Source organism: Oncorhynchus kisutch, unplaced genomic scaffold (genome assembly GCF_002021735.2).
Source record: "Oncorhynchus kisutch isolate 150728-3 unplaced genomic scaffold, Okis_V2 Okis02a-Okis13b_hom, whole genome shotgun sequence".
NCBI lineage: Eukaryota > Metazoa > Chordata > Actinopteri > Salmoniformes > Salmonidae > Oncorhynchus > Oncorhynchus kisutch.
Genome location: NW_022261979.1, coordinates 9,880,894 through 9,907,127, shown reverse-complemented (window position 1 = coordinate 9,907,127; position 26,234 = coordinate 9,880,894). Strand labels below are relative to the sequence as shown.

The following is a 26,234-nucleotide window of genomic DNA, read 5'->3' as shown; positions in this document are numbered from 1 at the left end:
ACACAGCGTTACATGAAAGGAGCTGTGTGAATCCTCCTGCAGCATTAATTACACAGCGTTACATGACAGGAGCTGTGTGATTCCTCCTGCAGCATTAATTACACAGCGTTACATGAAAGGAGCTGTGTGAATCCTCCTGCAGCCTTAATTACACAGCGTTACATGAAAGGAGCTGTGTGATTCCTCCTGCAGCATTAATTACACAGCGTTACATGAAAGGAGCTGTGTGATTCCTCCTGCAGCATTAATTACACAGCGTTACATGACAGGAGCTGTGTGAATCCTCCTGCAGCATTAATTACACAGCATTACATGACAGGAGCTGTGTGAATCCTCCTGCAGCCTTAATTACATAGCGTTACATGACAGGAGCTGTGTGAATCCTCCTGCAGCCCTGAGTGTAAGTGCTGGAAACACAGGGTTTGTAAGGAGTAGTACTAAGATGACATAAGCTGACCTTTAGAAGGGTTAGGGACAAGGACACATGAACACCACTGATAATCTACCTCTCACTACTACATTGACAACTGTTATGTCTCTGAGTTGGGCTGGACACTTTGCACTTTAGACAGGGTGACAGGGATCTTACTCTCCCCCGGAGTAGGGGCTCTGGTGACGGGATGGACCGTATTCTGGATATCAACCAGCCTCTCCTTAAACTTCTGTTGCAGGTACAGCTCCTCCTTGGAGTAGCTCTTAGAGAAGGCTGAGAGGAGGAGACCTACAGCCATCAGGCCGCCGCCCACGCAGAACAGTACGGCGCCCGTCAGCTTGCACACGTCCAAGGCTCGGTTGAAGAGGACGGCGTGGCCGTCCACGAAGAGGAGCTCGTCTTCCCCGAACGCTTCGATCTTAGTCGGGGTGGCGTAGCCCACCAGTAGGACAATGAGGCCTGTCACCAGAATCAGGGTTCCTAACGCTAGACAGACCTGGGGGAGGGAGAGACAGGATCAGGGTTCCTAACTCTAGACAGACCTGGGGGAGGGAGAGACAAGATCAGGGTTCCTAACACTAGACAGACCTGGGGGAGGGAGAGACAAGATCAGGGTTCCTAACACTAGACAGACCTGGGGGAGGGAGAGACAGGATCAGGGTTCCTAACGCTAGACAGACCTGGGGGAGGGAGAGACAGGATCAGGGTTCCTAACACTAGACAGACCTGGGGGAGGGAGAGACACGATCAGGGTTCAGGATCAGGGGGAGGGAGAGACAGGATCAGATTTCCTAACACTAGACAGGCCTGGGGGAGGGAGAGACAGGGTCAGGGTTCCTAACACTAGACAGACCTGGGGGAGGGAGAGACAGGGTCAGGGTTCCTAACGCTAGACAGACCTGGGGGAGGGAGAGACAGGATCAGGGTTCCTAACACTAGACAGACCTGGGGGAGGGAGAGACAGGATCAGGGTTCCTAACACTAGACAGACCTGGGGGAGGGAGAGACAGGGTAAGGGTTCCTAACACTAGACAGACCTGAACAGGCAGATGTTTACAGTAACCTGGCACAATACACTACCCAGACCATGTCAGGATGTTTACAGCACCTTGACCCAATACCCTCCCAATATCTCTTCTCTCATATATATCATACCTTCCAGAGGACAGAGCTCCACCGACTAGGCGATCTCTGAATCTGAAAATCTTCGTCGCGTTCCCAGATGGAGGCAGTACACTCCTCGTAGAACTGGTGGAGGTATGATCTGACGCCGTATCTCTGGTCGTGCTGCGTCTGTTCAGCGTAGTCTGACCCACAGATCTCAGCACAGGCGGAAGCCATCCTGACCCTTTCACCTCAGCTCTGTCTAGAGAGAGAGAGAGAGAGAGAGAGCACCACACTAACCTCACACACACCGGGTGCCACTGCCTGCACACACACACACACACACACACACACACACACACACACACACACACACACACACACACGCATAAACAGTTTTATTATGGAGAGAGCTACAATGCTGAATGATCAACCACAGTGTTGCTCCCATTTTGAATCACCCATCTGTTCCTGTTCAGGATATCAGGTTGTGTTGCTGCCTGTTACCTGCAACCTGTTACCTGTTCAGGATATTAGGTTGTGTTGCTGCCTGCTACCTGTTGAGGATATTAGGTTGTGTTGCTGCCTGCTACCTGTTCAGGATATCAGGTTGTGTTGCTGCCTGCTACCTGTTACCTGTTCAGGATATTAGGTTGTGTTGCTGCCTGCTATCTGTTCAGGATATTAGGTTGTGTTGCTGCCTGCTACCTGCTACCTGTTCAGGATATTAGGTTGTGTTGCTGCCTGCTACCTGTTCAGGATATTAGGTTGTGTTGCTGCCTGCTACCTGCTACCTGTTCAGGATATTAGGTTGTGTTCTACCTGCTACCTGCTATCTGTTCAGGATATTAGGTTTTGTTGCTGCCTGCTACCTGCTACCTGCTATCTGTTCAGGATATCAGGTTGTGTTGCTGCCTGCTACCTGTTCAGGATATTAGGTTGTGTTTCTACCTCCTACCTGCAACCTGTTCAGGATATTAGGTTGTGTTGCTACCTGCTACCTGTTCAGGATATCAGGTTGTATTGCTGCCTGCTACCTGTTCAGGATATTAGGTTGTGTTGCTACCTGCTACCTGTTGAGGATATCAGGTTGTGTTGCTACCTGCTACCTGCTACCTGTTCAGGATATCAGGTTGTGTTGCTACCTACTACCTGTTCAGGATATCAGGTGTGTTTATACCTGCTACCTGCAACCTGTTCAGGATATTAGGTTGTGTTTCTGCCTGCTGCCTTCTGCCTGCTACCTGTTCAGGATATCAGGTTGTATTGCTGCCTGCTACCTGTTCAGGATATTAGGTTGTGTTGCTACCTGCTACCTGTTGAGGATATCAGGTTGTGTTGCTACCTGCTACCTGCTACCTGTTCAGGATATCAGGTTGTGTTGCTACCTCCTACCTGTTCAGGATATCAGGTGTGTTTATACCTGCTACCTGCAACCTGTTCAGGATATCAGGTTGTGTTGCTACCTCCTACCTGTTCAGGATATCAGGTGTGTTTATACCTGCTACCTGCTACCTGTTCAGGATATGTAGTTGTATTTCTGCCTGCTACATGCCTCCTGCTACATTCTACCTGCTATCTGTTCAGGATATCAGTTTGTGTTTCTGCCTGCTACCTGTTCAGGATTTCAGGTTGTGTTTCTACCTTCTACCTGCTACCTGTTCAGGATGTAGGTTGTGTTTCTACCTGCTACTTGTTCAGGTTATTAGGTTGTGTTTCTGACTGCTACATGCTACCTGCTACCTGTTCAGGATATTGGGTTGTATTTTTGCCTGTTACCTGTTTAGGATATTAGATTGTGTTTCTACCTTCTACCTGCTACTTGTTCAAGATATTAGGTTGCGTTTCTGCCTGCTACATGCTGCCTGCTACATGCTACCTGCTATCCGCTACTTGTTCAGGTTATTAGGTTGCATTTCTGCCTGCTACATGCTGCCTGCTACATGCTACCTGCTACCTGTTCAGGATTTTAGGTTGTGTTTCTACCTTCTACCTGTTCAGGATATTAGGTTGTGTTTCTACCTGCTACCTGCTACTTGCTACTCTGCTGCCTATTACCTTCTATCTGCTGACTGCTACCTGTTGCCTATTACCTTCTATCTGCTGACTGCTGCCTGCTACCTGCTGCCTATTACCTTCTATCTGCTGACTGCTGCCTGCTACCTGCTGCCTATTACCTTCTATCTGCTACCTGCTGCCTGCTGCCTGCTAACACTTCTGTTGTCTATATGTAGTCAGTGTTGAAGGATGTTATGTAGACTCTCTCTGAAAGAATAACACTTATGTTGTCTACATGTAGTCAGTGTTGAAGGATATTATGTAGACTCTCTTTGAATGAATAACACTTCTGTTGTCTATATGTAGTCAGTGTTGAAGGATGTTATGTAGACTCTCTATGAATGAATAACACTTCTGTTGTCTATATGTAGTCAGTGTTGAAGGATGTTATGTAGACTCTCTCTGAATGAATAACACTTCTGTTGTCTATATGTAGTCAGTGTTGAAGGATGTTATGTAGACTCTCTCTGAATGAATAACACTTCTGTTGTCTATATGTAGTCAGTGTTGAAGGATGTTATGTAGACTCTCTCTGAATGAATAACACTTCTGTTGTCTATATGTAGTCAGTGTTGAAGAATGTTATGTAGACTCTCTCTGAATGAATAACACTTCTGTTGTCTATATGTAGTCAGTGTTGAAGGATGTTATGTAGACTCTCTCTGAACGAATAACACTTATGTTGTCTACATGAGGTCAGTGTTGAAGGATGTTATGTAGACTCTCTATGAATGAATAACACTTCTGTTGTCTATATGTAGTCAGTGTTGAAGGATGTTATGTAGACTCTCTCTGAATGAATAACACTTCTGTTGTCTATATGTAGTCAGTGTTGAAGGATGTTATGTAGACTCTCTCTGAATGAATAACACTTCTGTTGTCTATATGTAGTCGTGTTGAAGGATGTTATGTAGACTCTCCCTGAATGAATAACACTTCTGTTGTCTATATGTAGTCAGTGTTGAAGAATGTTATGTAGACTCTCTCTGAATGAATAACACTTCTGTTGTCTATATGTAGTCAGTGTTGAAGGATGTTATGTAGACTCTCTCTGAATGAATAACACTTCTGTTGTCTATATGTAGTCAGTGTTGAAGGATGTTATGTAGACTCTCTCTGAATGAATAACACTTCTGTTGTCTATATGTAGTCAGTGTTGAAGGATGTTATGTAGACTCTCTATGAATGAATAACACTTCTGTTGTCTATATGTAGTCAGTGTTGAAGGATGTTATGTAGACTCTCTCTGAATGAATAACACTTCTGTTGTCTATATGTAGTCAGTGTTGAAGGATGTTATGTAGACTCTCTCTGAATGAATAACACTTCTGTTGTCTATATGTAGTCAGTGTTGAAGGATGTTATGTAGACTCTCTATGAATGAATAACACTTCTGTTGTCTATATGTAGTCAGTGTTGAAGGATGTTATGTAGACTCTCTCTGAATGAATAACACTTCTGTTGTCTATATGTAGTCAGTGTTGAAGGATGTTATGTAGACTCTCTCTGAATGAATAACACTTCTGTTGTCTATATGTAGTCAGTGTTGAAGGATGTTATGTAGACTCTCTCTGAATGAATAACACTTCTGTTGTCTATATGTAGTCAGTGTTGAAGGATGTTATGTAGACTCTCTCTGAATGAATAACACTTCTGTTGTCTATATGTAGTCAGTGTTGAAGGATGTTATGTAGACTCTCTCTGAATGAATAACACTTCTGTTGTCTATATGTAGTCAGTGTTGAAGGATGTTATGTAGACTCTCTCTGAATGAATAACACTTCTGTTGTCTATATGTAGTCAGTGTTGAAGGATGTTATGTAGACTCTTTTGAATGAATAACACTTCTGTTGTCTATATGTAGTCAGTGTTGAAGGATGTTATGTAGACTCTTTTGAATGAATAACACTTCTGTTGTCTACATGTAGTCAGTGTTGAAGGATGTTATGTAGACTCTACCTGAATGAATAACACTTCTGTTGTCTATATGTAGTCATGCTGAAGGATGTAGTTGTATTTTTTGTATTTTGTAAATGATGTGTAAGCAGGGCTTATCTGTGAAAGAGACCTTGGTCTTTAAAATAGAGGCCAAATAAAATCGAATGTGCATATGGCAAAATAATGACTTTAAATATTCAGCATTTAGTATTATGCAAAATGCTAATAATGAGATCTGCAATATGTATAGTTTGTGTACTCCTTGGCAATCTCTGTCATACATAATAAATATGTCTCTGAAGAGCCCACAGCGTCATTTGTTCCAATCCAATGCGTTGATGAGTAATATTCAATGTAAACACAAACCTAGTTGTCAAGTAAACAAACACACCAGAAACGACAAAACGTATCCGGTATAATAACCTCTGTCATACCAATTATAAGGTCACGTGAATGCCAGTGGTCAAAACACCTGATCTTGTATTGATCATGTTCTCTCACCAATTGGAACCCAACACATTCTAGAATCTCAAATAATTAACATTTAAACCGAAACACGAAGGAAAGTAACCCGGCAAAATGCGACCTTCTTTTATAGCTCAATGACTGCGACGACAGAGCGAGAGAGAGAGAGAGAGAGAGAGAGAGAGAGAGATATATATATCGCTGTCCATGGTGCTGAATGTGAATTCGCTCTACCCATGGAGGCAGAGACGTAAGACATGACGCCATACTGCTCTGACACACACGTCCTTCCTTCGTCTTGCTTTCACAGTCCCCTTGAGAAATCTTTTATCTAAGATAATAGCATCAAACCATGTAATCGATGAGGCTACAAGCTGTTATCGTCAAAGTAAACGGATATGCTTTGGATTCTAAGCCACACCAGGCGCATGCTATAGGCTAAATAAAGTTGAGATTGGGAAGTCAACTGTCTATTTACAAAACTACAAACACTATTGATCTGAGTCTGACAACACGTCTTCTGTCTAGTTCTTTCCAAAAATAAATACATAACTCGACAGTTAATCACACCCTAAATGTTGAGGCAGTAGATCAAGACATTTTCTCATTTTAAATGTTACTTCCAGATGTTGAAAAGCCATACAGCCAATCATATTTCCACCACTATTATGTAATCCACATCAGATAGCCCAGTACAGTCGTTTCCACTATAAACCCGTTTTTAAAAAACCGTTAAAGCGAATATCCGAATGAAATATACCTGTCATAACCGGCTTGGAGAGTGATCACTCGCGGCTGTTCCTTCACTCAGGTCCCATCACTCTAGATTCTTAGCTCCGACAGTCGCCCTATCGATGATTCAGACTCAAGCTGGCTTCTGCGCAGGCGTTAGATTTATGTCTTGTCGACTTGCCCAATAGAGGATAACAGTATAATGGCGTCATTTTTGTAGGCACTAACTCCGCCATGGTTCGTTGGACAAAGTCTATGGGAAACAAGTTTTTTTTTGTTGATAAACGCTGAAACTAAGGTATGTGGTAAACACAGGCGTAGGAGATCTGATATGTTTTGTTCGGTGAGACAGTTTTCGTCAGTTTTCGTCAGTTTTTGTGAATTTTGAGCCATTTATGTAATACAAAAAACAACAACATATAAACGACATATAGGCTTCATAATTCATAAAGGTCATGTTAGTTGACTCATATTACCTCGTCGAATTTATAAGATGTCCTAAGCCTGTCTTAACCTCAGACCTAATTTTCGCCGTTTATCCCAAAACCATATTCTTTCCCCATTAATTTCTCTAGAGGTTACTCATTTCCGGGTTTTAGGACTACAAGACGGTGATCCCTGTGGCAGACAGAGGTGGGGCGGTGTGATGATTGGTTGCGACTGGAGGTAGCCTGGGTTCATAATTCTGATGTTTTGAGCAGTTGTCACGAAGTGCTTATACAGAAACCCAGCCTAAAAGAGCAAGCAATGCAGAGGCAGAAGCACATGCAATGTGTGTATGATATCAGGGATTACATTTAAGATAAAAAACTAAAAACTAAAAGTTGGTACATACGAACAGCATAACATGGTCCTCAGTCCATATCTTATACGTGGAAGATGAGGGAGAAAATCAAAAAATTATATTCATATATTCAGACCCCTATTCGTGAATAAGGGAGTAGGAAGGAAAGGGGCCTCTCCATGACTTGACTGCTGATACAGCATAGCAACAGTACTTAAGCCTGTTAAGCCTGGGGTCTGAATCTGGGAATCTGGTGTACACTGACTGGGATAACCTGAATACCTAAAGCATTATCCTGACTGGGATAACCTGAATACCTGAATACCTAAAGCCCAACCTGAATACCTAAAGCATTATCCTGACTGGGATAACCTGAAGACCTAAAGCATTATCCTGACTGTGATAACCTGAATACCTAAATCCTGACTGTGATAACCTGAAGACCTAAAGCATTATCCTGACTGTGATAACCTGAATACCTAAATCCGGACTGTGATAACCTGAATACCTAAATCCTGACTGTGATAACCTGAAGACCTAAAGCATTATCCTGACTGTGATAACCTGAAGACCTAAAGCCTTGGTATTGGCTTGCATTGCTAACACAAATCGTCAGGTCTCAGACAAGGTTATGGTTCACTGAATGACGTCCATTACATATGCAGTGGGCTCCCGAAATGATTGACACCCTTGATACAGATCAGTAATAATGACTGAGCTATATTGACACCCTTGATACAGATCAGTAATAATGACTGAGCTATATTGACACCCTTGATACAAATCAGTAATAATGACTGAGCTATATTGACACCCTTGATACAGATCAGTAATAATGACTGAGCTATATTGACACCCTTGATACAGATCAGTAATAATGACTGAGCTATATTGACACCCTTGATACAGATCAGTAATAATGACTGAGCTATATTGACACCCTTGATACAGATCAGCAATAATGACTGAGCTATATTGACACCCTTGATACAGATCAGTACTAATGACTGAGCTATATTGACACCCTTGATACAGATCAGTACTAATGACTGAGCTATATTGACACCCTTGATACAGATCAGTAATAATGACTGAGCTATATTGACACCCGTGATACAGATCAGTAATAATGACTGAGCTATATTGACACCCTTGATACAGATCAGTAATAATGACTGAGCTATATTGACACCCGTGATACAGATCAGTAATAATGACTGAGCTATATTGACACCCTTGATAAAGATCATTACTAATGACTGAGCTATATTGACACCCGTGATACAGATCAGTAATAATGACTGAGCTATATTGACACCCTTGATACAGATCAGTAATAATGACTGAGCTATATTGACACCCTTGATACAGATCAGTAATAATGACTGAGCTATATTGACACCCTTGATACAGATCAGTAATAATGACTGAGCTATATTGACACCCTTGATACAGATCAGTAATAATGACTGAGCTATATTGACACCCTTGATACAGATCAGTAATAATGACTGAGCTATATTGACACCCTTGATACAGATCAGTAATAATGACTGAGCTATATTGACACCCTTGATACAGATCAGTAATAATGACTGAGCTATATTGACACCCTTGATACAGATCAGTAATAATGACTGAGCTATATTGACACCCTTGATACAGATCAGTAATAATGACTGAGCTATATTGACACCCTTGATACAGATCGGTAATAATGACTGAGCTATATTGTATGCTCCCAAAATGTGGTGAATTATATTATTTTATACTAATACAATTGCTCGGAGAAAGAGATTTAGTTTGAAAATAAATATATTTTTTCCCAAAAAGGTAGGGGTCAAAATGATTGACCCCCCCGCCGCTAAAGATTCTTATAAATAAAGGCCAAAAGTTGAGTATTTGGTCCCCATACTTCTGACATGCAATGACTACATCAAGCTGGTGACTTCACATAGTGGTTGGATGCATTTGTACCTTTATTTAACTAGGCAAGTCAGTTAAGAACAAATTCTTATTTTCAATGATGGCCTAGGAACAGTTCGTTTTGGTTGTGTTTCTGATTGTTTTGAGCCTAATAGAAATGAATGATACAAATTAAAAGTCCACCTCCATTAAATATACCTGTATGGCTCTACAGTAATGACCACCTCCATTAAATATACCTGTATGGCTCTACAGTAATGACCACCTCTATTAAATATACCTGTATGGCTCTACAGTAATGACCACCTCCATTAAATATACCTGTATGGCTCTACAGTAATGACCACCTCCATTAAATATACCTGTATGACTCTACAGTAATGACCACCTCCATTAAATATACCTGTATGACTCTACAGTAATGACCACCTCCATTAAATATACCTGTATGACTCTACAGTAATGACCACCTCTATTAAATAAACCTGTATGGCTCTACAGTAATGACCACCTCCATTAAATATACCTGTATGACTCTACAGTAATGACCACCTCCATTAAATATACCTGTATGGCTCTACAGTAATGACCACCTCTATTAAATATACCTGTATGGCTCTACAGTAATGACCACCTCCATTAAATATACCTGTATGGCTCTACAGTAATGACCACCTCCATTAAATATACCTGTATGGCTCTTCAGTAATGACCACCTCCATTAAATATACCTGTATGGCTCTACAGTAATGACCACCCCCATTAAATATACCTGTATGACTCTACAGTAATGACCACCTCTATTAAATATACCTGTATGGCTCTACAGTAATGACCACCTCCATTAAATATACCTGTATGGCTCTACAGTAATGACCACCTCTATTAAATAAACCTGTATGGCTCTACAGTAATGACCACCTCTATTAAATAAACCTGTATGGCTCTACAGTAATGAATATACCTAAATAAACCTGTATGGCTCTACAGTAATGATAAGTAGATGGTACAACCAGCCCTGACTGAATGTGTGTTTCCATAGGAACCAGGGATGTAATCGTGCCAATCCTCCCCAATGAGACAAGCAGTCCGATATCAACAGTTGATTGAGGCCCAGAAACAGGATAGAACAAGCAGTCCGATATCAACAGTTGATTGAGGCCCAGAAACAGGATAGAACAAGCAGTGAGATCCCCTTTGCAACACCTCTCTGTTTTTGGACAAGATCTTGGACATGTTTCTAAATAATGATGTAAGAGTCAAACAACTCCTATAAAGGAGAATGGAAAGGAATTAAACCTCCGATCAGGGTGGGATTTCACACACAACAACCTTTCCTTACATTCCAGAAAGTTGACATCTTCCATTGATTCTCGAACCCCGGACCAATCCCTCTGAATTCAATTCCTGTCAGCTTATTTATAGCTTCATTTGATTTATTTATTTACTTGGCAAGTTAAGTTAAGAACATATTCTTATTCACAATGACGGCCTAGCAACAATGGGTTAACTGCTTTGTTCAGGGGCAGAATGGCAGATTTTTTTTACCTTGTCAGCTCAGGGGGTTCGATCAAAGCAACCTTTTGGTTACTGGCCCAACGCTCTAACCGCTAGACTACCTGTCGCCCGTTGTGAGGGCGGACCAGGCTGTCTTAGATCTGAAATGAGTCATCTGTGTGAGTCACACTGCATCATGGTCCACGGAACACTTCCAGCTTCTGCAATTAACATGTAAGACTGAACCACACTGCTACCAGGAAGACAACACTGCTACCAGGAAGACAACACTGCTACCAGGAAGACAACACTGCTACCAGGAAGACAACACTGCTACCAGGAAGACAACACTGCCACCAGGAAGACAACACAGTAGTGTTGACCACCTCGCAGTGTTGTCTTCCTGGTAGCAGTGTTGTCTTCCTGGTAGCAGTGTTGTCTTCCTGGTAGCAGTGTTGTCTTCCTGGTAGCAGTGTTGTCTTCCTGGTAGCAGTGTTGTCCTCCTGGTAGCAGTGTTGTCTTCCTGGTAGCAGTGTTGTCTTCCTGGTAGCAGTGTTGTCTTCCTGGTAGCAGTGTTGTCTTCCTGGTAGCAGTGTTGTCTTCCTGGTAGCAGTGTTGTCTTCCTGGTAGCAGTGTTGTCTTCCTGGTAGCAGTGTTGTCTTCCTGGTAGCAGTGTTGTCCTCCTGGTAGCAGTGTTGTCTTCCTGGTAGCAGTGTTGTCTTCCTGGTAGCAGTGTTGTCTTCCTGGTAGCAGTGTTGTCTTCCTGGTAGCAGTGTTGTCTTCCTGGTAGCAGTGTTGTCTTCCTGGTAGCAGTGTTGTCTTCCTGGTAGCAGTGTTGTCCTCCTGGTAGCAGTGTTGTCTTCCTGGTAGCAGTGTTGTCTTCCTGGTAGCAGTGTTGTCTTCCTGGTAGCAGTGTTGTCTTCCTGGTAGCAGTGTTGTCTTCCTGGTAGCAGTGTTGTCTTCCTGGTAGCAGTGTTGTTCAGTGTTACATGTTAATAACAGAAGCAGGAAGTGTTCCATGGACCAAGATGCAGTGTGACTCACACAGATGAGTCATTCAAATCTAAGAGTCCACCCTCACTATCAACACACACTGTCTGTCTGGGGTCAATACTATCCTTCCAGCCCTGTTCACCCTCACAATCAATACACATTGTCTGTCTGGGGTCAATACTAACCTACCAGCCTTGTTCACCCTCACAATCAACACACATTGTCTGTCTGGGGTCAATACTATCCTTCCAGCCTTGTTCACCCTCACTATCAACACACATTGTCTGTCTGGGGTCAATGCTAACCTACCAGCCTTGTCCACACTCACAATATATACAGGGTGTTACGGTACAGAGTCAATGTGGAGGCTCTATACAGGGTGTACCGGTACAGAGTCAATGTGGAGGCTATATACAGGGTATTACGGTACAGAGTCAATGTGGAGGCTATATACAGGGTATTACGGTACAGAGTCAATGTGGAGGCTATATACAGGGGGTACCGGTACAGAGTCAATGTGGAGGCTATATACAGGGGGTACCAGTACAGAGTCAATGTGGAGGCTATAAACAGGATGTTACGGTACAGAGTCAATGTGGAGGCTATATACAGGGGGTACCGGTACAGAGTCAATGTGGAGGCTATATACAGGGTATTACGGTACAGAGTCAATGTGGAGGCTATATACAGGGTGTTACGGTACAGAGTCAATGTGGAGGCTGTATACAGGGTGTTACGGTACAGAGTCAATGTGGAGGCTATATACAGGGGGTACCAGTACAGAGTCAATGTGGAGGCTATAAACAGGATGTTACGGTACAGAGTCAATGTGGAGACTATATACAGGGTGTTACAGTACAGAGTCAATGTGGAGGCTATATACAGGGGGGTAGCGGTACAGAGTCAATGTGGAGGCTATATACAGGGGGGTAGCGGTACAGAGTCAATGTGGAGGCTATATACAGGGGGTAGCGGTACCGAGTCAATGTGGAGGCTATATACAGGGGGGTAGCGGTACAGAGTCAATGTGGAGGCTATATACAGGGTGTACCGGTACAGAGTCAATGTGGAGGCTATATACAGGGGTGTACCGGTACAGAGTCAATGTGGAGGCTATATACAGGGGTGTACCGGTACAGAGTCGATGTGGAGGCTATATACAGGGGGTACCGGTACAGAGTCAATGTGGAGGCTATATACAGGGGGTACCGGTGCAGAGTCAATGTGGAGGCTATATACAGGGGGTACCGGTACAGATTCAATGTGGAGGCTATATACAGAGGGTACCAGTACAGAGTCAATGTGGAGGCTATATACAGGTGTGTACCGGTACAGAGTCAATGTGTGGGGGTACCGGTATAGAGTCAATGTGGAGGCTATATACAGGGGTGTACCGGTACAGAGTCAATGTGTGGGGGTACCGGTACAGAGTCAATGTGTGGGGGCACCGGTGTCGAGGTAATTGAGGTAATATGTACATGTAGTTAGAGTTATTAAAGTGACTATGCATAGATAATAACAGAGAGTAGCAGCAGTGTAGAAGGTAATGCAAATAGTCTGGGTAGCCATTTGATTAGATGTTCAGTAGTCTTATGGCTTGGGGGGTAGAAGCTGTTTAGAAGCCTCTTGGACCTAGACATGGCGCTCCGGTACTGCTTGCCATGTGGTAGCAGTCTATGACTCGGGTGGCTGGAGTCTTTGATAATTTTTAGGGCCTTCGTCTGACACCGCCTGGTATAGAGGTCCTGGATGGCAGGAAGCTTGGCCCCAGTGATGTACTGGGCCATATGTACTACCCTCTGTAGTGCCTTGCAGTCGGAGCAGTTGCCGTACCAGGCAGTGATGCAACCATCTCTCGATGGTGCAGCTGTAGAACCTTTTGAGGATCTGAGGACCCCATGCCAAATTTTTTCAGTTTCCTGAGGGGAATAGGTTTTGTCGTGCCCTCTTCATGACTGTCTTGGTGTGCTTGGAACATGTTAGTTTGTTTAGAGATGTGGACGCCAAGGAACTTGAAGCTCTCACCCTGCTCCACTACAGCCCCGTCAATGAGAATGGAGGCGTGCTCGGTCCTCCTTTTCCTTCACTATCATCTCCTTTGTCTTGATCACGTTGAGGGAGAGGTTATTGTCCTTGCACCACACGGTCACATCTCTGACTTCCTTCCTATAGATTGTCTTATCGTTGTGATCAGGCCTACCACTGTTGTGTCATCAGAAAACTTAATGATGGTGTTGGAGTCGTGCCTGGCCGTGCAGTCATGACTGAACAGGGAGTACAGGAGGGGACTAAGCACGCACCCCTGAGGGGCCCCCGTGTTAAGGATCAGCATGGTGGATGTGTTGTTACCTACCCTTACCACCTGGGGGCGGCCCTTCAGGAAGTCCAGGATCCAGTAGCAGAGTGAGAAGTTTAGTCCCAGGGTTCCGTCCCTTAGTTTAGTGATGAGCTTTGAGGGACTATTGTGTTGAACGCTGAGCTGTAGTCAGTCTCATCTCTCTCTAATCCTACCCTCTTGGCTGTTTACCCATACATTAGCTTGTTTGTTTGCTGGAGAAATTGCTTTTGACCATAGCCCTAGATTCTCTGTGTGCAAGTTGAGCTACCTCATTAAGGCAGTACTCTCTCTCTCTCTCTCTCTCTCTCTCTCTCTCTCTCTCGTTTCATTTATTGGCATGACGTAACAATGTACATTTTGTGCAATATTAACAGAATTAAAATAAGACTGAACACTATTGTCAACGGGACAATCAGTAACAACAACAATCAAGGGTCAAAATGACCATACGTCGTGCAATAACAATAACAATAACAATAACAATAACAGTAACAATAACAGTAACAATAACAATAACAATAACAGTAACAATAACAATAACAATAACAATAACAATAACAATAACAGTAACAGTAGCAGTAACAATAACAGTAACAATAACAGTAACAATAACAATAACAATAACAATAACAGTAACAGTAACAATAACAGTAACAATAACAGTAACAGTAACAATAACAGTAACAGTAACAATAACAATAACAATAACAGTAACAATAACAATAACAATAACAGTAAGCATAGAGGACATTTGCAAGTTGGTTGGTCTGTCAGACACTGTCCTTCATTTTATGTCAGGCAGCAATGTGGTGTGCTGCCAACCCACAGCTCTCTGCGTCTTCCCCCAACAGGATGGGTAGCCTATTCTCATCAGAGAGGTATTTGAAACCTTGAATAAGGGGTTTCACATTTGGGGAAATGACACTCTCTAATTGTTTTATATTTTTTTATATACTCTCTGTCTCTCTCTCAATTTCTTTCTCTCTCTCTCTCTCTCTCTCTCTCTCTCTCTCTCTCTTTCTCTCTCTCTCTCTCTCTGTCTCTCTCTCAATTTCTTTCTCTCTCTCTCTCTCTCTCTCTCTCTCTCTCTCTCTCTCTCTCTCTCTTTCTCTCTCTCTCTCTCTCTCTCTCTCTCTCTCTCTCTCTCTCTCTCTCTCTCTCTCTCTCTCTCTCTCTCTCTCTCTCTCTCTCGTGCTCTATCTCTCTCTCTCCCTCTCCCTCTCTCTCCCTCTCTCCCTCTCTCTCTCAATTTCTCTCTCTCTCTCCCTCTCTGTGTACAAGCTGCTCCCCCGAACGATGGTTTCTATGGTTACCGCCATTGGAAAGGTCACCTTCAGGAAGTTCCCAGTGAGTGCATGCAGACTCCTACCAGGAAGTCCTCAGTGAGCGTGTGCAGAATGCTAGTAGGAGAATCACCCTGGCCTGTAATTGCTGATAAAATAGGATCTCATTAGACCAGGGGACGTGAGGAGGCTGTTATGCTGTTAGCTCAGACTCTTTGTCTCTTTCTGTGTCTCCCCCCCCCCCCCCCTCCTCTTCTATCCAGACATTCATTTAGATTGGTAAGGAACAACAAACTACCATTGAATTGGTTTATTATCACATTTTATTATAAAGGGGAAGTGGGATTTCATGAACTTCCATTAATCTCTCTCTCTCTCTCTCTCTCTCTCTCTCTCTCTCTCTCTCTCTCTCTCTCTCTCTCTCTCTCTCCAGTAATTTAGATTGGGAAGGAACAACAAACGACCACTGGATTGGTTTATTATCACATTTTATTACGAAGACATATATTTTATCTTTTTGTTGATCCAATATAAATGATAGTGGTGGAAATTGATCTTTGAATGTGAATGATAATGGCTGTAGGGGCAGTAAGTCATAAAATATTTCAGAGCCTCTCTTGGCCCATCCTTCCCATCTGCTAGGCCTAGTGCTCAGAGACAGGCAGGGTGAAGGAGAGGGCCTCTCTTGGTCCATCTGATAGGCTTAGTGGTCAGAGACAGGCAGAGGGAAGGAGAGGGCCTCTCTTGGTCCATCTGATAGGCCTAGTGGTCAGAGACAGGCAGGGTGAAGGATAGGGCCTCTCTTGGTCCATCTGATAGGCCTAGTGGTCAGAGACAGGCAGGGTGAAGGAGAGGGCCTCTCTTGGTTTCATCTGATAGGCCTAGTGGTCAGAGACAGGCAGGGGGAAGGAGAGGGCCTCTCTTGGTCCATCTGATAGGCCTAGTGGTCAGAGACAGGCAGGGGGAAGGAGAGGGCCTCTCTTGGTCCATCTGATAGGCCTAGTGGTCAGAGACAGGCAGGGTGAAGGAGAGGGCCTCTCTTGGTCCATCTGATAGGCCTAGTGGTCAGAGACAGGCAGGGGAAGGAGAGGGCCTCTCTTGGTCCATCTGATAGGCCTAGTGGTCAGAGACAGGCAGGGTGAAGGAGAGGGCCTCTCTTGGTTTCATCTGATAGGCCTAGTGGTCAGAGACAGGCAGGGTGAAGGAGAGGGCCTCTCTTGGTCCATCTGATAGGCCCTAGTGGTCAGAGACAGGCAGGGTGAAGGAGAGGGCGACTATTACTCTAGTGCTTGACCCAGATATAGAAATCATATTAAATTAATATTCTAATTACTATTCTAATTGCTAATTGTAATTACAATTCGAATTACTATTCTCATTCCTATTTCTATGGTTCTGAATCACATTTCACTCACAAATTCGGTAGGTTTAAATAGTGCAGGTGTGTGGAGTAGACTAACTGTCATAAACTTTATATTACCAATGGGGACCTCTTGTGGCCAGATGTCGTGTTGCAGTTTCCACATCCACTGCACCTAATACCATCTATCCCCTTGTCAAACTGATTGTATTTGTTCAACTGTGAATGACTTTGCTGGACAGTTCAATAAGAGATGGCATTAGGATGATAGATGGAGCAACACCACATGGGAAAGTTATCCATCACATGACCTTACCTTCTGATGTTGTTTTCATTCTTCAACATATTGATCCTGTCTGTCATTCTCAGACCTCCGGAGGAAGAGAGCAGGACTGAGGACAGAACGTATCTGTCAATATCTGAAGAGAGGTTGTCGACGCTGCGTTGATGAGGACCAAGGGGTTACTTGGGGTCAATTCACGTTTTCATTTCAGTCGATTCAGAAAAGTTTATTGAAGAGAGAAGTGAATATAAATAATGATTCACTTGGTGAATTGACTGACATTAAAACTGAATTGACTCTAACTCAACACTGTGAAATGTCACAAGTCAACCAATCATTTGACAGAGTTACCCCGCTGCTCAGAGTTGGGGACATTCCCTTGGCTAAGCGAAATAGCAACTTAACAATTTAACTACTTTTTACATTTGCGCATTAAAAAACCCGTAATATAAGCAGAATGTATTTCCCCCCATTTCTTAATGATAGAAAAAGATTGTTGCCCGAAGGCTGTATATTTCATTTGCCCTTCACCAATCAGGTTATGAGAGCCTTCAAGAGGCTTTCCTAACGGGTCTTGTAATAATTTAATAACAGACAGAAAAGCCCTCCAGGATATGAAGTAATCAGGCTAACACCTTAAGCAACCCCATTTTAATTTCAACAATTCTAATGGTATTTCTGAGTGGTCATCTGTCAGCACTATGACTTGACTTGACGTCCCCAATGGCACCCTATTCCCTATATAGTGCACTACTTTTGACACCCTATTCCCTATATAGTGCACTACTTTTGACACCCTATTCCCTATATAGTGCACTACTTTTGACACCCTATTCCCTATATAGTGCACAACTTTTGACACCCTATTCCCTATATAGTGCACTACTTTTGACACCTTATTCCCTATATAGTGCACTACTTTTGACACCCTATTCCCTATATAGTGCACTACTTTTGACACCCTATTCCCTATATACTGCACTACTTTTGACACCCTATTCCCTATATAGTGCACTACTTTTGACACCCTATTCCCTATATAGTGCACTACTTTTGACACCCTATTCCCTATATAGTGCACTACTTTTGACACCCTATTCCCTATATAGTGCACTACTTTTTGACCAGAGCACTATGGAAATCCCATGGACCCTGGTCAAAAGCGGTGCCATTTGGGATGCAGATATGATGTATAGAGGTGATATCCAATAGGCTGCTCCGCTCCGGCGTTACCGGGCAGAACATTAGTTATTAAGGTCGGACCAAAACAATTAATCATACAGAAAGGAGTTTTTCTTTAGCCTGTACGTTATTGTTAAAGCTAGCTGCTGGATGACTACTGTACCTGTTGGATGATTAATGTCCCTGTTGGATGATAACTGTAGCTGTTGGACGATTAATGTCCCTGTTGGATGATAACTGTAGCTGTTGGATGATAACTGTAGCTGTTGGGTGATTACTGTACCTGTTGGATGATTACTGTAGCTGTTGGATGATTACTGTAGCTGTGGGATGATTACTGTAGCTGTGGGATGATTACTGTAACAGTGGGGATGATTACTGTAGCAGTGGGGATGATTACTGTAGCAGTGGGATGATTACTGTAGCTGTGGGATGATTACTGTAGCTGTGGGATGATTACTGTAGCAGTGGGATGATTACTGTAGCTGTGGGATGATTACTGTAGCAGTGGGGATGATTACTGTAGCTGTGGGATGATTACTGTAGCTGTGGGATGATTACTGTAACAGTGGGGATGATTACTGTAGCAGTGGGGATGATTACTGTAGCTGTGGGATGATTACTGTAGCAGTGGGGATGATTACTGTAGCAGTGGGGATGATTACTGTAGCTGTGGGATGACTACTATAGCTGTGGGATGATTACTGTAGCTGTGGGATGATTACTGTAGCAGTGGGGATGATTACTGTAGCTGTGGGATGATTACTGTAGCTGTGGGATGATTACTGTAGCAGTGGGATGATTACTGTAGCAGTGGGATGATTACTGTAGCTGTGGGATGATTACTGTAGCAGTGGGGATGATTACTGTAGCTGTGGGATGATTACTGTAGCAGTGGGGATGATTACTGTAGCTGTGGGATGATTACTGTAGCAGTGGGATGATTACTGTAGCTGTGGGATGATTACTGTAGCAGTGGGGATGATTACTGTAGCTGTGGGATGATTACTGTAGCTGTGGGATGATTACTATAGCTGTGGGATGATTACTGTAGCAGTGGGGATGATAAATATTTGTATGTTCTTGTGTTGTTGCTGCATGTTAGTGAACGGCATAAGGAAGGACTGTGTACAGCTTGGTTTAGGGATTCTATTTTCTATGTTAATATGGCATAGTACCATTACCAAACACCACACTTACCAAATGAACCAAATTTCATTAGAAACATCTCTATATCCATCCATCCTTTCACACAGTCCTTCCTCTTCATACTTACATTTGAAGAAAACCCTCCCAGCCCATCCCAGCCAGTCCAGCCCAGCCAGCCCAGTCCAGCCCAGCCAGCCCAGTCCAGCCCAGTCCAGCCCAGCCAGCCCAGTCCAGCCAGTCCAGCCCAGCCAGCCCAGTCCAGCCCAGCCAGTCCAGCCCAGCCAGTCCAGCCCAGCCAGTCCAGCCAGTCCAGCCCAGCCCAGCCAGTCCAGCCCAGCCAGTCCAGCCCAGTCCAGTCCAGTCCAGTCCAGCCCAGCCAGTCCAGCCCAGCCAACCAGTCCAGCTAGTCCAGTCCAGCACTGTCCAGCCCAGCCAAACAGTCTAGCCAGTCCAGCCCAGCCAACCAGTCCAGCTAGTCCAGTCCAGTCCAGCCAATCTGTCCAACCCAGCCAACCAGTCCAGCCCAGTCCAGCCCAGCCAACCAGTCCAGCTAGTCCAGTCCAGCTAGTCCAGTCCAGCTAGTCCAGCCAGCCAGTCCAGCCCAGTCCAGCCCAGCCAGCCCAGTCCAGCCCAGCCAGTCCAGTCCAGTCCAGCTAGTCCTGTCCAGCCCAGTCCAGTCCAGCCAATCTGTCCAGCCCAGCCAACCAGTCCAGCCCAGTCCAGCCCAGTCCAGCCCAGTCCAGCCCAGCCAACCAGTCCAGCCCAGTCCAGCCCAGTCCAGCCCAGCCAACCAGTCCAGCCCAATCCACCCCAGCCAACCAGTCCAGCCCAGTCCAGCCCAGCCAACCAGTCCAGCCCAGTCCAGCCCAGTCCACCCCAGCCAACCAGTCCAGCTAGTCCAGTCCAGCTAGTCCAGTCCAGTCCAGTCCAGCTAGTCCAGTCCAGCTAGTCCAGTCCAGCTAGTCCAGTCCAGTCCAGCCAATCTGTCCAGCCCAGCCAACCAGTCCAGTCCAGTCCAGCCAATCTGTCCAGCCCAGCCAACCAGTCCAGCCCAGTCCAGCCCAGTCCAGCCCAGTCCAGTCCAGCCCAGTCCAGCCCAGCCAACCAGTCCTGCCCAGTCCAGCCCAGTCCACCCCAGCCAACCAGTCCAGCTAGTCCAGTCCAGCTAGTCCAGTCCAGTCCAGTCCAGCTAGTCCAGTCCAGCTAGTCCAGTCCAGCTAGTCCAGTCTAGTCCAGTCCAACCAGTCCAGTCCAGTCCAGTCCAGCTAGTCCAGTCCAGCCCAGTCCAGCCCAGCCAACCAGTCCAGTCCAGTCCAGTCCAGCTAGTCCAGTCCAGCTAGTCCAGTCCAACCAGTCCAGTCCAGTTGTCCAGTCCAGCCCTGCCCAGTCCTGAAACCCAAAGGCAGGTGTTAGATTAGACAGTATAGAACATGAAAGAGACTCCAATCCTCTGATGGGACTGAAGAGGCAGAGGGAGGCAGGTGCAATGCGAGGCACACAAACACAAGCATGCAGGCACAATGAACAGCAACAGAATCCTTGGCTTTGTTTGTAAGGCGGCAGGCAGACAGACAGTCAGACAGGCAGGCAGACGCCCCAACTCTTCAGAGAATGGTGCCTCCTGGCAGACAGTCCTGTAATTAGAGAAGAATGGCCAAAACCAAGAGTGGATGTCGCCCAGCAGCCAGCCATGTGTGTGTGCTGCCTGCCTGCATGGCTACCAAGGTAACGGAGGGGTGCAGAGAGAGAGAGAGAGAGAGGCTCCCGGATGCTTTTGTTGTCAAGAAAGCCCCAGAGATCCTCTTATCATGATGGGACTACTGCCTCTAAGCCTCTATCAAATAAATGAGCAATTATAGCCAGAGAGAAGGAGAGAGTGAGAGAGAGAGAGAGAGGGGGGGGGATAGAGTGCGAGAGACAGAGAGAGAGAGTGAGAGAGATAGAGAGAGAGAGAGAGAGAGAGAGAGAGGCAGAGAGAGAGGGTGGGGGGGAGAAATAGAGAGCGCAAGAATAAGATGCAGAGAAATACAAGCCACTATCCACTCCTACATAACTGTACTGATATGCAGTGTAAACTATTTATAATGATCAAATCAAATCAAGTTATCACATAGCACGTGTGTGTGTGTCCGTGTGTGTCCTTGTGTGTGTGTGTGTGTGTGTGTCCGTGTGTGTGTGTGTGTCCGTGTGTGTGTGTGTGTTGGAACCCTCTCAGAAGCCTGTTGGACTGTAGTCAAGCCCAGTACCAGAGAGGCAGGGAGGCATGAGGCAGGTGCAGGGCCTCTGGAAGTGTCTTTGAGCCCCACCCCAGTGATTTCACACCGCCAGACAGCTTCCATCCACACAGCCAGACAGCTTCCATCCAACACCGCCAGACAGCTTCCATCCACACAGCCAGACAGCTTCCATCCACACAGCCAGACAGCTTCCATCCACACAGCCAGACAGCTTCCATCCACACAGCCAGACAGCTTCCATCCACACAGCCAGACAGCTTCCATCCACACCGCCAGACAGCTTCCATCCACACAGCCAGACAGCTTCCATCCACACAGCCAGACAGCTTCCATCCACACAGCCAGACAGCTTCCATCCACACTGCCAGACAGCTTCCATCCACACAGCCAGACAGCTTCCATCCACACAGCCAGACAGCTTCCATCCACACAGCCAGACAGCTTCCATCCACACAGCCAGACAGCTTCCATCCACACAGCCAGACAGCTTCCATCCACACCGCCAGACAGCTTCCATCCACACAGCCAGACAGCTTCCATCCACACAGCCAGACAGCTTCCATCCACACAGCCAGACAGCTTCCATTCCAGCTGGTCTGACTGTAGTTATGTTCTGAGATGACTGTAGTTGTGTTCTGAGATGACTGTAGTTGTGGTCTGAGATGACTGTAGTTGTGTTCTGAGATGACTGTAGTTGTGTTCTGAGATGACTGTAGTTGTGTTCTGGGATGACTGTAGTTGTGTTCTGGGATGACTGTAGTTGTGTCCTGGTCTGACTGTAGTTGTGTCCTGGTCTGACTGTAGTTGTGTCCTGGTCTGACTGTAGTTGTGGTCTGGTCTGACTGTAGTTGTGTCCTGGTCTGACTGTAGTTGTGGTCTGGTCTGACTGTAGTTGTGTTCTGGTCTGACTGTAGTTGTGGTCTGGTCTGACTGTAGTTGTGGTCTGGGATGACTGCAGTTATGTCCTGGTCTGACTGTAGTTGTGTTCTGAGATGACTGTAGTTGTGTTCTGAGATGACTGTAGTTGTGTCCTGGTCTGACTGTAGTTGTGTTCTGAGATGACTGTAGTTGTGTCCTGGTCTGACTTTTGTCGTGTCCTGGTCTGACTGTAGTTGTGTTCTGAGATGACTGTAGTTGTGGTCTGGTCTGACTGTAGTTGTGTTCTGAGATGACTGTAGTTGTGTTCTGGTCTGACTGTAGTTGTGTCCTGGTCTGACTGTAGTTGTGGTCTGGTCTGACTGTAGTTGTGGTCTGGTCTGACTGTAGTTGTGTTCTGAGATGACTGTAGTTGTGTTCTGGGATGACTGTAGTTGTGTCCTGGTCTGACTGTAGTTGTGTTCTGGGATGATTGCAGTTGTGTCCTGGTCTGACTGTAGTTGTGGTCTGGTCTGACTCTCCAGGCAGCTTGTTTGTCCCGTTCAAATATTCCCTCGTGCTACATTAATATCATCATTACTTTAAATAAAATGTACCTGAGAGGGAGACATATTTCTCTGTGATAGACATTAAACATAGAAACATCCCTATTTGTACAACATGGAACTAAAAGGCAAAAACTGGGTCTAATTAACTATCTAAATGCATCTGGCAAAACGCATTTACGTTCCATAGAACATGGATGGGAGATTCTGAGGGAATCTGAGATGGGTGATTAAATATCTAATATTCAAGGGCTCTGGGAATCTAAATGAGCTGGAACGTAATGTTAAAATAAGCCCAGAAGGTATGGAAGTATGATGTACCCTTCTTACAACTTATATTTAGACAGGAAATAACTTGATTTGATTTAAACCGACAGCAGAAATTGGTTCTGCTGAAAGTCTGTTATCGTCATTCCAGGTGTCTTTCTCTGTGACAGTTATGTAATAAAAATAATTATAATATTATTGTAATCCATAGTTATCATTTGCTGATGTATAATGAAACAACTGTATGATGAAACTATTTAATCTGAGAAATGAAGAATAACCTTTTACTGATTTACAGTGCACACGTCACATCATCTGAACATTCCTGTTTACCCTGCAGGGCCTGTCAAAATTGAAATCGGGGGGGGATGAGAGAGAGAGAGAAAGAGAGGCAGAGAGGCAGAGCGACAGAGACAGAGGCAGAGGCAGAGGCAGACAGAGAGGCAGAGGCAGACAGAGAGATAGAGAGACAGAGGCAGAGGCAGACAGAGAGGCAGAGGCAGAGAGGCAGAGAGGCAGAGAGACAGAGACAGAGACAGAGACAGAGGCAGAGGCAGAGGCAGACAGAGAGGCAGAGACGCAGAGACAGAGGCAGAGGCAGACAGAGAGACAGAAACAGAGAGACAGAGAGACAGAGACAGAGACAGAGGCAGAGACAGAGACAGATACAGGGCCAGAGAGCTGGAGAGAATCTGAGAGAGACTGTTTAATGGAAGTTCATGAAATCCCACAGTGAAAAAGCTGAAATGCACTACTTTCATTCATCTGCTTGCTCTGCCATCATATGTAGTCTGACAACGAAGTGTTTTACAATGTGTGTTTTCAGGACAACCAGGGCTACAAGTAGGACACAAAACAATGGGACATTAACAGTTGTTATTCATGAGTTTCTATTGACAAGTGGCAATTAAAAACATGTAAAAGTCTGCCAAGAAAAAACCTGAAAAACATTACTTTTATATGACTGCTGTAAGTACTGCTGAATGCTGTAAGTACTGCTGAATGCTGTAAGTACTGCTGAATGCTGTAAGTACTGTTGAATGCTGTAAGTACTGCTAAATGCTGTAAGTACTGCTGTAAATGCTGTAAGTACTGCTGAATGCTGTAAGTACTGCTGAATGCTGTAAGTACTGCTGAATGCTGTAAGTACTGATGAATGCTGTAAGTACTGTTGAATGCTGTAAGTACTGATGAATGCTGTAAGTACTGATGAATGCTGTAAGTACTGTTGAATGCTGTAAGTACTGCTGAATTATGTAAGTACTGCTGACTGCTGTAAGTACTGCTGAATGCTGTAAGTACTGATGAATGCTGTAAGTACTGTTGAATGCTGTAAGTACTGCTGAATGATGTAAGTACTGCTGAATGCTGTAAGTACTGCTGTAAATGCTGTAAGTACTGTTGAATACTGTAAGTACTGCTGAATGCTGTAAGTACTGCTGAATGCTGTAAGTACTGTTGAATACTGTAAGTACTGCTGAATGCTGTAAGTACTGCTGTAAATGCTGTAAGTACTGCTGAATGCTGCAAGTACTGCTGTAAATGCTGTAAGTACTGCTGAATGCTGTAAGTACTGCTGTAAATGCTGTAAGTACTGCTGAATGCTGTAAGTACTGCTGAATACTGTAAGTACTGATGGATGATGTAAGTACTGCTGTAAATGCTGCAAGCACTGCTGAATGCTGTAAGTACTGCTGAATGCTGTAAGTACTGCTGTAAATGCTGTAAGTACTGCTGAATGCTGTAAGTACTGCTGAATACTGTAAGTACTGATGGATGCTGTAAGTACTGCTGTAAATGCTGTAAGTACTGCTGAATGCTGTAAGTTCTGCTGAATGCTGTAAGTACTGCTGTAAATGCTGCAAGTACTGCTGAATGCTGTAAGTGCTGATGTAAATGCTGTAAGTACTGATGAATGCTGTAAGTAGTGATGAATGCTGTAAGTACTGCTGTAAATACTGTAAGTACTGCTGTAAATGCTGTAAGTACTGCTGAATGCTGTAAGCACTGCTGTAAATACTGTAAGTACTGCTGAATACTGTAAGTACTGCTGAATGCTGTAAGTACTGCTGTAAATGCTGTAAGTACTGCTGAATGCTGTAAGTACTGCTGAATGCTGTAAGTACTGATGGATGCTGTAAGTACTGCTGAATGCTGTAAGTACTGCTGAATGCTGTAAGTCATGCTGAATGCTGTAAGTACTGCTGAATGCTGTAAGTACTGCTGTAAATGCTGTAAGTACAGAAATGGTTTGCTCAGTGATAAATTAATTTCCAACTATTCAGTGACAACTGTGTGGAGTTTAGAGTTTATAAACAGTATGCAATCTCCATAGACAAACATCGTCAGTAAACTGGCCTTACCGAAGAGCTCAGTGACTTTCAACGTGGTATAAGATGGCATCTTTCCAACAAGTCACTTCGTCAAAATGTATTCCCTGCTAGAGCTGCCCCTGTCAACTGTCAGTGCTGTTATTATGAAGTAGAAACGTCTAGGAGCAACAACGGCTCAGCCGTGAAGTGGTAGGCCACACAACCTCACAGAACGGGACCGCTGAGTGCTGAAGAGCACAACGCGTAACAATGGTCTGTTCTCGGGTGGAACACTCACTGCCGAGTTCCAAACTGCCCCCATGGAAGCAACGTCAGCACAATAACTGTTCGTTGGGGAATGGGTTTCCATTGCCCAGCAGCTGCACACAATACTAAAATCACCATGCGCGATGCAAAGTGTCGGCTGGAGTGGTGTAAAGCTTCGCCGCCATTGGACTCTGGAGTAGTGGAA

General features: G+C 44.7%; 1 protein-coding gene across 1 annotated transcript; it reads right to left on the bottom strand.

Annotated features, from left to right (window-relative positions):
- Positions 1-501: 501 nt before the first annotated feature.
- Positions 502-6,863, bottom strand: LOC109877187 (neurensin-1-like). Its single transcript, XM_031811727.1, has 3 exons — positions 6,759-6,863; positions 1,589-1,861; positions 502-929 (listed from the first exon to the last, which is right to left on the bottom strand). Exons 2-3 carry the CDS (start codon positions 1,772-1,774, stop codon positions 531-533), a joined length of 585 nt encoding a protein of 194 aa, XP_031667587.1. The 5' UTR covers positions 1,775-1,861; positions 6,759-6,863; the 3' UTR covers positions 502-530.
- Positions 6,864-26,234: the final 19,371 nt, after the last annotated feature.